General features: G+C 32.9%; 1 protein-coding gene across 9 annotated transcripts in view; it reads right to left on the bottom strand.

Annotated features, from left to right (window-relative positions):
- LOC129920042 (transcription factor mef2A) overlaps window positions 1–12360 on the bottom strand; it is a 90073-nt gene that overhangs the window by 23542 nt on the left and 54171 nt on the right. Inside the window, exon 1 of one of the 9 annotated variants that reach the window (XM_056001196.1) lies at window positions 8468–9593. The exons of the other annotated variants lie outside the window; for them this stretch is intronic. Coding sequence (XP_055857171.1) covers window positions 8468–8479 — 12 coding nt within the window. The 5' untranslated portion in view covers window positions 8480–9593. Of the gene's footprint in view, window positions 1–8467; window positions 9594–12360 lie in introns of those variants that run through there. 9 annotated transcript variants of the gene reach the window in all.

Here is a 12360-nt window from a genome sequence, read left to right as displayed (position 1 = left end):
TCCTATTCCTGTTAACGATAGAATAAAAGCTTTCTTTCTCTGGCACTGCCATGCACCCTAACTGTGCTGTAGAAATATATATATATCTGTACGAGTATACTGTAATAATAATTATTATTTTATATATCTAGGTTGACTGTTATACGGTTTTATAAAATGACGAGAGCTTGGGGGTGATGGGGAATGATACTGCTGGTGTTGGAGGTATCTAGAAAAAAAGGTGGCTCTATGGCATAATGGTAAGGATAAATTTTACCACCCTCCCTTCTATATTATAGTGCCTGCTTGCGTAGGTGTTCATAGTGAGAATGATTATTTTATGCACACAAACTTACATACACACACACACAGAGTTAAATTTACATACAAACATAGGACAGGAAAATACTAGAGGAGCCTGAATGGATAAGGGAATGGATTGTAGGAGCCATCGTTGTTGTCGTCGTCATGACGTACAAAAGGCTGGGGATATAATAGAAACGAGCGCAGGGTTATAAACTAACCACATCAGGCGAAACATTTGCCAAGCTATATAGCGAGGACGAACTCGACGAGGACGAAGAAGACGAGGACAACGACAACACGAGAAAATGGAAAACGAAGGGAATTAGGGTTGGGTGGTTTTGTTGGGGAGTTGGGTAAGGATGAACTCAACTAAACTGAATGTTGAATGTGGGAAGAAGGACATAGCAGCATCAGAAACAGGCAGACAAGTATGATCGAGGGAAGGAAAATGCTGCTTAAAATAGTGTTGTATCAGGAGGAGGAAGTGGGTTGCTTTTTACTCAGCTCTGCTGTTCTGTGCTGATGTGGCACAGTTAAGTTCAGTATGGTTCAGGTGGTCTTTGGTCGGTTGATCTGTGGGTGGTATACACAAGCAGCAGGACTTGCTGTGTATATCTATGTGTGTGTATAAGTTTTATGCGCTACGTAATATCATTGCAGAGATATTAAAATTGGATATACATTTCTCTCTCTCTCTCTGGTTTTTTCTCTCTGTGTATTCAGATATACAAACCTCGAGTCGAGTTTTCTCTAGAACCTACTAAATGGATGAATTTTGCGCGTAGGATTGTGTGTATGTTGAATATACGTGTATAATCTCTGTGTATAAGAGTGTATGTGTATGTTTTGTGGCTTTTGTTTTACCTGTTATGCGTTCATTACATAACCTCCCTCACACTTTGTATATTTTTGAAATACAAAATTTAAACCCCTTATTTCAGAACTCGGTCTGGTTAAAAATTCTCTTTAATGAAATAAAAAAAAAACACAACAAAAAAACAAAATATATATTAAGGACTTTTTTTTTTTGTTTTGTGTGTGTAATGGGAAATTGTGATCCTACACTTTTTTTTTTGTTGTTATCATCAACATGATGAAAAAGTTTAAGCTCCTTTGAGGATGATCAAGTTTACAAACATTTTTTTTTTTTTTAGGAAAAAAAAACATTTGAATATATTATAATCACATGGAATGACATTTGTAGATAGGAATACTTTGTGTTACCTGTCAAACGTTTTTTGTGCTTTTCTTTTTTTTTTTTGGCTAAAACTGCTAAGGTATTCTCGCAAGTATAATACACCTCGCAACTAACCATGGTGATTATAATAATTAGATTTAATTCACCACTCTATTGTTTCTGTAGGTACTGCTGCTGTTAGCCACCCTTATTCTGGTTGGCCATAGAATATTAAGAGTTTTAAGTGCTTTTAGGTTCAGGTTGCGAAAGTGTGTTATCAGGTGATGACTGTGGTAACCATTAGATATATATGGTGGTTAAAGGGTTGATGTGTTATATGCGTTGGTTGATGGTTGCCGACTTTGCGGGTTTTCCTCTTCTTTTTTTTCTTATTTTTTTTTTACAACCTATCTAAGCCATCACTCGTCAAAATGTGTAGATTGACCATCACACACAATATTGGGTGACGTAACCGCATAACTTAAAATAGAAAACAAACAAAACACAAAACAGAAAAAAAAATACTACACGATGCGCGGCATTCTATGATGATGGTGCTTGGCTAGCTTCAAGCTATATAGGGTGCAACCCGCTATCATTGTGAGATGTGGAATGTAGGTGCACGAGTTAGTATTGAATTCAATTGAACGTGCATCATCATCATCGTTGCCGGGGCATCGTCATCGTCGTCATCATCATCATCATCATTCTCAACATCATCATCATCAACATGCATAGTTTGCAGTCATGCATCTTTTATTGCAATGGTTCTATTTTGTTTAGGTTATAGAGAGGTGCCGGCGATTTGATGGTTTAGGAAGGTTGTGCTATGTGCATCGATATGGTACCGGGTTAGAAAATGATGGTGTTAGTAATCACCGGCGAATTGACTTAAGGTGGTTTAGTGGTTTTTGTGTGTTGTAAGTTGTTTTTTTTTTGTTGTTTTGTTTTCTGGTTTTAGGTTTTTGTTATGAGGGATTTTCATAAATGATTTACTTTGTGTTTTTTGGCTTTTGACAGTTGTTATTATTTGACAGTTGTTACAGTCGGTGTTGCAAGAATTATATTCAACTTCATTTAAAGCCAGAACGAAGAGTATTTTAAATGGGTTTTTTTAAGGTGGAGTTGACATTTTAAAAATTCAGGAAGAGAGCTTATTTTACCTTTCGATTTTCCTGATCAAAATCAAGTTCTGTTTGTAAGAAGCGGTGACTAATTTGGTGACACTAGCAAAGTGTGAATCATGCATTCCTCATAAAGCTCATTTAAAAAAAAAAAAATAATGACTGTTTTAAAGCGCTTTTTGACTTGAAGCCCTACAGTTTTCTTAGGTTTCGTCTTTGTATTTTGATAGTTATTAAACGTCAAAAACAATTAGTCTTTTTTTTGACATTTTATAAAAATAAAAACTTGAGTGTCAAAACACACCAAGTGTCTGAAGAATCTCTTTTGTCATTTTTGATTAATCGTTTAACGTTGGTCGAACTCGAATTTCATTCGTCGTTCACACTTTGAAACAAACAAATGTCAGACCAAAGAAGACAAGAAACAAAAAAAAAAATAAAGAAAATCACCGCCGATCTCTCTAGCCTCATTTTGCAGCCTGACAACGTTTCGTCGAAATTTTTTTTTTTATAAACTTTAAATCATCCAAGCAACAAGCTCGTCGTCGGTCGGTCGGCCAACAACAAGAAATGTTTCTTCTCCTGACTGCTGTTGCTCTGGTCTGTTGTGCTGCTGCTGTTGGTTGGTTGTGCGTTCGTGACTTCAGTCAATTACTCATGCGCGCATTTTATCGATGTTGCTTTAGCTCTGGCAATATGTATAGAGGAGACTCGCATCACTCTTTATATGTTTTTTTTTTTTCCTACCTTGCACTCACTCGAATGGAATTTCATTCGGTCTGTCTGTCCGTCCGTCGTCAATTGATGTTGTTGTATTCTTTGTTGTTTTATTTTAATACGGCAACGATATAAAAATGAAATTGTACGACTGTTGTTGGGCCCAACCAAAACGAATGACTGGCATCGGAAGGTCTCTTTATTTGCCTCGAGTTTTAAAAAAATTTTGAAATTGTTTCTTAGTCAGGTTTCTTTTAGTTTTTTTTTTCTGATTTTTTATTTTTTTCATTTAAGTTTTGTTTCTTCTTCTCATGTGATTTTCTGATTCATACACATTTATCACACACTCTGCCAGAGAGTGGATGAAAAAGAGTGAAGCAATTTATTTAAGGTCAATTGAAATATGCAGATACATTGTCCGTATTTTTTGTCTTTATACTATACAAAAAAACTCAACAACATAACCCAAGCATTGTATACAATACACAACACAAAACAAAAAACAATAATTAATCAAAATCAACAAGTTATCGATAAACCACAATCAGCTGTTTGATATTTAAATCGTTTTATTATTTTTTTTTTTTATTAAGTGGCGCCCAACACACAATCAGACAAATCTTATTCTTCAGCACAATGAAGCACACACAACCCTTGATTCTATTATTATACTTTATTCTGTGTGCCTTTTGTTTGCGCCAGTCATGGTGATTTGGGACTTTTACGCTCTTAAAAAAAAAAAAACTTTCTAGGCCTCAAAAAAAAAAAAAAATACGAATACCAGGAGCAAAAATATATTGCAACCCCCAAAAAAAAATAATGAAAATTCCTCTCCCCAGAAAGGACATTAATTCACCACCAATAAAAGCCAACCCAAAAAAAGGGTTAAGCTCCAACCTTGACGTTTCAGCACCCATTCAATATATTTTTTTTTTTAACAACTTTTTGGCCATTGGAATGGTGCCGGTGCTTTTGTGTGCCGTGTAGCCCCATGTATACAAGATGAGTGAGACCAATTAATTGAATTGTCATTGCCCTACAAAAATCGAAGAGAGAAAATAATAACAAGAGAACTAGAAAAAAAAAAAACGAAAACAATCAAAACAAAAGGGGAAAACATAAAAATAGACAAATACAAATGAAGAAATAAAAAAAAAAAAAACAGAAATAATAAATACTTAAATAGAAAGAATGAAGAAATAATTGTGTATAATTGTTAGGAATGCACTGACAGATAGCGCAGAGCGCTAAAAACTGATAATGCAACTATGCAGCAGAAAACAGAAATAAAAGCTTAACATGCAACCCACAGCAGCAACTGGTTGAATTTAATAAAATAATAATAAGAAAAAAAAAAATGTACAAGGCAAGGCAAAGTGGCGGTAACAACGAGACTATGAACGACGACGACGATAACGACGAAGAAGAAAATTTAAGAAAATATAACTAAGGAGGAGGATTTTCAAAGAGAGCGAAAAAGAGAAAATTGCATTTCAATTCAAAGTAACCACGTGCTCGGGGATGTATAATTTATTTACCTTATTTTTTTTTTTTATTTTTTGGTATTTTATACATTCTTCTTTTGTTGTCTTCTTATCATTTCTTTCTTTTTTGCTTTTTTTTTATGTGCGTATATGTTATATTGAAAGATATGAGTTTATATGACATTTGAAGTGTAAGACGTCAAATTCGATAAAAACGATAACATTGAAAGGGTGGTTATACAGTTTTTTTTTTTTTTCGTTTTATTTACGTCATCATTCTGATGTGATTACCTAAAAATGAGGGTAAAGTATGACGAACAAAACCACTAAGGGATGATGAATATTTAATATTTTTCAGTTATTTCTGGTTATTTGTACCTACGTAGGTGTCAAGCAGGTACGTTTATTTTATTTTTAGAGTGCATAATAGCTATTCCCATATTTCCAAGAAAAGACTATATCTTTTTGTGGTAGCCCAGGTCGTTTCCCTTATATTGATAGTTATGTCAGTTTGACAGGTAGTATTTGATAATTAGTTGTTAATGTCAGTTTGACAGATGACATACATTTTAAAATGCACTACCTAAACTTTTAGTGAATTATCTGCAGGCCAATAAGTTGAGAACGTACTAAGACAATGAAACCTAAAGCATAGCTTACACTTTGCTAGAACAAGTTTTTGGCTATGGAAAATTGAACCTGTTTAACTTTTCTAGGTACTTTTTAAGACTTAGCCTCCAAGGGTACTAGACTCTCTCAAATACTTGGGAAGGTCTTGGAAGCTTTAATTTTTAGAAGAATTAGGCCAACTTATTTACCTTAAAGCAATTTAAGGTTCTGTTTACACTTAATTCTGTTGAAAAGCCAGACAACTACTTAAACGATAAACTTATACAAGGCTAAATCTTAGGACGATTTAGGCCAACTTTACCTAAAAGTAAATTAAGGTTCCGTTTACACTTAATTCTTTTGAAAAACTTTTAACATACAAAACGGAATATAGTCAAATCGATTGAAAGTCTGGCTTTTTTCCAGAATCTAAAAACTGATGATTGAGGCCAAATTAACGTAATGAATAGCAAAGTGAAATATTAAACGTTTGTTAGTCAATGGTTGCCAACTGAGCATTTAAAAATAAAATAAACGAAAAGAGTAGAATTTTTTGACATTCAGCTAAATTGTCTAGAATTGGCAAAGTGCATTTGAAGAAGAGGAATTTTTTCGTTAAAGAGTAGCAACATGTTGAGCAATTGAATTCTCTAGCGCACACATAAAAAGTTTTGTGACTCTGATAATTCTACCTCTCCTCACCCCCTCTATCCCACAAACCACAAAAAAAAATAGATATAATATAATAAAAGTAAAAAAAACGAATGTGATTTTCTTAAGAGAATCAAGAGAAAACGTCAAAAGTAAAACATGAACAACACAAGACGACAAACAAAAAAAAACATAAATAAACTTTAAAAATTGTGGGTATATAGTATGTATAGGGTGTTTATGAAATGACTATTGTTGCTACAAATAGCTGCTTAGACTGCAGTCAAGCAAAAGACACACAGGAAGAGCTCTGTGTGATGACACATACAACACACAATTCTCTCATAGAGTCATCCTAAGCAGAGCTAAGCATAACGAAATACGAAATATCTACTTCGTCACCAATTCAATGAACCACGCCAAGGCACTACCAAGAACTATGATGATGGGTCGGTTTTGTTGGATTCAAGCGAACAGCAGAAGCAGCACTAGCAGCAGCGACGGGCGCTATGGAATAAGGGTGGGTGGAATAGGTGGCGATAGAGTGTAGCAGCGGTGAGAGGTAGTTCTCATTCCGTTTTGCTATTTTGTGCGCACTTAATGTGTATAGAGTGGATTGGAATGATGAGGAGATGAGGTTTGAAATGTATAGAGCAGAGAGGAGTGATTGGCAAGGAAGGGGGTTATGTTGCTTATCCAGCAACCTAGTTGGAGCCCGTCCGATACCAACGAAATACAAACTATGTGTAGTGTAGTGTGGTGGCAAAAGTGTTGGTCGATGAGGCAACCAACATGGCTGGTTTGTTGGGTGGATTGGTGGAAGTTGTGGAGAAGGATAAAGAGAAGTATAGTATTTGGCAGAGAGTTGGGGGTGATGTGATTATGTAGGTGTTGTTGTTAGTTTATTGGAGAGAATCGAGTTTTCGTCGTAGAGTAGAGTATACATGCTTTGCCAGCAAAAAGGTCATTCATACTTGTTTTGCTATTTTTTTCGCTTTTTTTTTTTGTTGATTTTTATTTTTTTTTTTGCATTTGCATGTGCGGCGATGACATTTGCTGCTAGTAGTGAAGAAATAATATTTGATAACAGGGTGCTTGCGAAAAATTTTAGATGCAAGTGCATTTTTTATTTGCTAAGATGAAAAATAATTGAAAAATGATAAAAGTTCTTTTTTTATTTTTTTAAGTGATTTTGAGAATTTTGACAAGAGCAACTACCAAAAAAAATTAGCAAGTTGATCAGAATTTTAAAAGTTTAAAAATATATAAAGTTTGACAGGTCTTTGATTTGTCAATGTTTTTAGTTTAAAACCATTGATGTCAGAAGACATTCTTGAAATTAGCCAAAAGATATCTATTGTTACAGTTTAAAGCACTTGGGCAATTGAAGATAATTCTGAAGAAGACTAAACTTTTCAGAAAAAATTTTGCCCAAAGTTCGTTCGGAGATAACGAAGAGCTGAACTCACAGCTTAAGATAAAAGTGCCTATTCTACTTTTGAATTATTTGTTTTATTACATTTCGAAAAAATTTGTGGTTGCTTATTAAGAAACTATGATAATGCTTGCCTATTTTACTAAGCCTTAAGTACAAAGTACTATTTTTGAAATCGCAAAACTATAGCATTACTATCCTATGAGTTAAATGTAAGTACTACGGCAACTGAAAACAGTCTTTATGAGTAAAGCTACGTTTCTTTTAAGACCAAACTCTGAAGCCCAAATCTATATCGTCTCCATTAAAAAAAATGTTTTGAGACATGACAGTTTGCAAGCTTTTAATTATAATTATTCAAAGTTTTGGACTGTTCCCACACAAATTTTATAGGTTTTAGTTAAAACTATCTTTTAACTATGAAACATAAAAATATCTTAAACTAGAAATTAGGGGCTCAAATGAGAGGATCGACTTTCAAAGTTTTAAAATAAATAGTAAACTGTTAGTCAAACTTATAATAAAGATTACAAATTATAGTCAAATTCTGCACTTAAACTCATGACAATATAAAATTAAATTAAAAAAAAAACTTTGAAAAGAAAGTTGTATGAATCTCTAGAACTTAAGCGGACATAAAACTATCTAAAAGATCTCTGAAATAAATTGAAACTGAATGTCGATGTGACAGTAGAAACTTTAAGATCTAATGGGATCATAGTCTTCCATGATCATAGCTAAGATTAATCAAACTGACACACAACTTCGATCACAAAAAAAAAAAAAAAATAAAATATTCAAAACCCAAAAGAAGACAGCAAAAAACACAGTTCAATGATCTTAAGTTAAGAATACAACTTAACAATTTGAAAATCTACGATCCTCATTTTTGACATTAAGAATTTTAAATTTAAATTTGAAAATATCACAAAAAAAAATTATTCGAACTCAACAAATAAAAAAAAAAGACTTGATAACAACTCACCTCAGTACACATTGTATATTTAACAGCTTAATAGAATTTTTTAAGTTTCACTTAAAAAACTTTATATTTTTTTCAACATAAAAAAAAATATATCACAAAATTGTAAACAAATTTGACATCTTTTACACACAAATTTTAAAACAAAAAAAAAGTCATTCAAACTGTCACTTGTCTTTTTTAGAGAAATGTCAAAATATAGTGTATGCTACGCTATTGAGTATTAGCCAAGAACACACTTGCTTCCAATTTGATTTCCCGCTTTATAATATTTCGTCGTCGTCTTTTTTATCAATGACACACACTCGACTCTCTCTCTTGCTGCTGCTTTATAATTCCATTGCCGCAAAAAAATATTTCGTAAATCGAACGAAAAATTTTTATATATGAACGGCACAGAAACACACAGTAACGACGCACCACGTCGATGTCCAATGCGATAATAAAAGAAGTGAGATTCAAAATGTAGAAGAGGTAGAAAAATACACAAATTTCCCAAAACACAAAATTGTATGCGAGAAATAATGTGAAAAACCTTAACCGAAGCACCCTGTCTCATCAGAAGTGAGAGAGAGAGAGAAAGAGAACAATACACAAGACATACAAGAATACACAAAAACAAAAATACAAAAAAAAAAAAAAAACATCCGCAACGCTTACATAAGGCAATATTGTTGGGATGGTGTATAAATATAGTTAGATTGTATATGTGTATATTATAGAGGTTGCTTGAAATTTGAAGAGTTGGGTTTTGGGTTATAGCGGTTTAGTAGTAGTGGTTGTATAGATTTTTCTGTATGTGTGTGTGTGTGTTTTATGTATGGGTTTGTGTGTATTTCGTTTTGCTGGGTGGGTTTTCAGAATATTGCTGGGTAAAAGCATATAAAACTGAGGACAAAGGTATAAATGTTTTATTGAGTACAGTTGTGGCAATGGAATTTCAAACTATTTCAAAATTAGAAAATGTTTTTACTTTGAGAAGAACACAATGATTTGATGAAGAATTCTCTGCGGACTCGCATTTTATTTGTTCAATGTTTTGTCAAAATAAGAATTTTGAATGAAATTCGAATGACAGACGAGTTTTGACTTGTTAATAAAAGTAGACACTGCTTTTTTTGCAAGAATTAAAGTGAAAATACAAGTTCCATTCAATTTTTTAAGGAAAAAATCATTTAAAAATCAAAAAGTAAAATGGCGCCCAACGCAGAATTTCTTTTTAAGACAGAGAGAAAGGAGTAATACGAGATGAATTTGAACTTATTTTGAATGAGAACCTGTTTCTTTGCAATGATAAATTTATTATTTAATACAAAAAATGGCGCCCAACTATCTCCAAAATAAATTTTTTCAAATCTAGCATTTTGACTTTAAAAAAGACATATTTCAGACGAAAATATTTGTTCAATACATTTTAATGGTCGAAATCATACAAAATGCATGACTAAAAATGGCGCCCAACAAGGAATTGTTTTTGAATTTTTGGATCTTGATGTGTTATATTTCAATTATTTCAATGGGGAGTAAGAGAGCAATGATAGATGAGCTTTTACTTATTTATAAAAAAAAAAACAAGCATTCCAAAAAATGAAAATGGATGAAAAAAATGGCGCCCAACAAAGAGCTCTGACAGTTCTTAAACCAAAATAATAAATATTTCATAAAATAAAATTTTAAGTGGAATAATTTTGTTTCACACTCGACTTTTATAATTCAGAAAATGGTTTAAAAACTTTTAATCATTACTGTATTCTGGTTCAGGTATATGAATATTGCCTTCACTTCTACTATACACTGTGGTACTCAACTCAGCTATTTCGAATGAAGCTTCAAATCGAACATACACTGTAAGTGCTAACTCGGTGAATCAGGGAGGGTAACGACGACGAGAATGAAGGCAGCAGCAGCAAAGCAGCAACATTTTCGCTTCTAAAACTCAAACTCTCTGCTTCCAGAGCTCTATAATATTCGATGAAACACATGGTGGTGTGGTATAGATCCACACAGCAAGATACATATCTATTCAACACATACACACAAACACACTGTGGGATTCCATCCACAATCCATCTGCATTTTCATTTATATCCCAAGAGCATATAATATAAACTACAAAAACAGGGAAGGGAATAACGACGACGGAAACAGGGTATTAAAGAGAAGGAGAAAAGAGTGGTATTATCATTCGTTTTTTTTTTTTGTATTTTGTTGCCGTTGCTGTTGTTGTTGTTTTTTTCTTTTAACTTTATTTCTTCCTGAATATTTTTGTGTTTTATAATATAAAGCTACATATATTTTTATATAGAGAAAAATATATATATATTTTTTTTTGTGTGTTTTATTTTTGCCGTCAATGCGCTGCTCCCTGACTGTAGGAAGAATCATCGTCGTCTAAAGCAGCACCCATCAAGCTGGCACAGCACAAAATTATGCTTTGAAAGAGAATCGTTTATAGTCCAGTGCATTTATAATTTGACCCAGCAGTTTGTACCACCCCCAAATTTTTTTTGCTCATTCGATAGAGCATTGGCTGAATATTATTACCCTGATTTTTCGCACTCGTGAAATTCACCTTTCGGCCGCCATCTTGGATTTTAGTTTTTGTTCAATATCTCGATTTCTATTTATCCTACATAAAAGTTGTGTATACAAGAAACGTAGGCAATTAAATTTCGCGTCTTTTATGTTAAGAACACTTTTTCGATATTCTGACTATTAAAAAAGTTACAAGCCAAAAAAGTAAAAAAAACCGAAAAAAATGACAATTTTAAAGTTTTGAGGACTTTTTATCAAAATTATGAAAAAACGTTCCGAGAAAAGATTATTCACCTTAAAATTCTCTACAACTCTGCTATACAACTTTTTTTTCTATCTCTATAAATACAAAAGTTATTAATATTTTTTTCTGTTAAAAATGCTCTTTTTTGTTTGTGTTTTTTATCTTTACTTTTTTCTTAAATTTTTTTTTACCAAATCTTGAATTTTAAATGATTAGTGAGTATTTTAAAGCTTTATGTTACAAGAGAAAATTCAGGACCTGCAATTTTTTTATATTTAAGTCTCTTCATTTCGTAAAAAAGGGGTATTTTTTAACAAAAAAGTATTAATAACTTTTGTATTTATAGAGATAGAAAAATAAGTTGTATAGCAGAGTTGTAGAGAATTTTAAGGTGAATAATCTTTTCTCGGAACGTTTTTTCATAATTTTGATAAAAAGTCCTCAAAACTTTAAAATTGTCATTTTTTTCGGTTTTTTTTACTTTTTTGGCTTGTAACTTTTTTAATAGTCAGAATATCGAAAAAGTGTTCTTAACATAAAAGACGCGAAATTTAATTGCCTACGTTTCTTGTATACACAACTTTTATGTAGGATAAATAGAAATCGAGATATTGAACAAAAACTAAAATCCAAGATGGCGGCCGAAAGGTGAATTTCACGAGTGCGAAAAATCAGGGTAATAATATTCAGCCAATGCTCTATCGAATGAGCAAAAAAAATTTGGGGGTGGTACAAACTGCTGGGTCGTCCATATATGAACATCATAAATGCACTGGACTATTAAGTTTTAGAAGTTTTGCAGCAGCAATCGACTTCGAGTTCGACTGACTCTGTGCTCCGGTCGGTCGCCCTGCCCTAACTACCACTGTAACTGAGTGTGTATGCGAACGATGATGTCGAGAAGGGTTTCTCCTGTTAGAGAGTACATTCTATGCTGGTGGAATTTTTGTTCTTTATTTTTTTTTGTATTTTCGATCCAAGGCAATGAAATGTTCCTCTAAGTTTTCATGGTATATATGGGGGATCGGATTTTCTACTCTACTCAGAGCTCTAGAGAAGGATATTTTCAAATCAAAGGGAGTGTGTTCTTTTTTTTTTTTGGTTATTTTTTTATCCG

The sequence above is a fragment of the Episyrphus balteatus genome, chromosome 4 (genome assembly GCF_945859705.1).
Source record: "Episyrphus balteatus chromosome 4, idEpiBalt1.1, whole genome shotgun sequence".
NCBI lineage: Eukaryota > Metazoa > Arthropoda > Insecta > Diptera > Syrphidae > Episyrphus > Episyrphus balteatus.
This window is presented reverse-complemented; position numbering and strand designations above follow the sequence as displayed.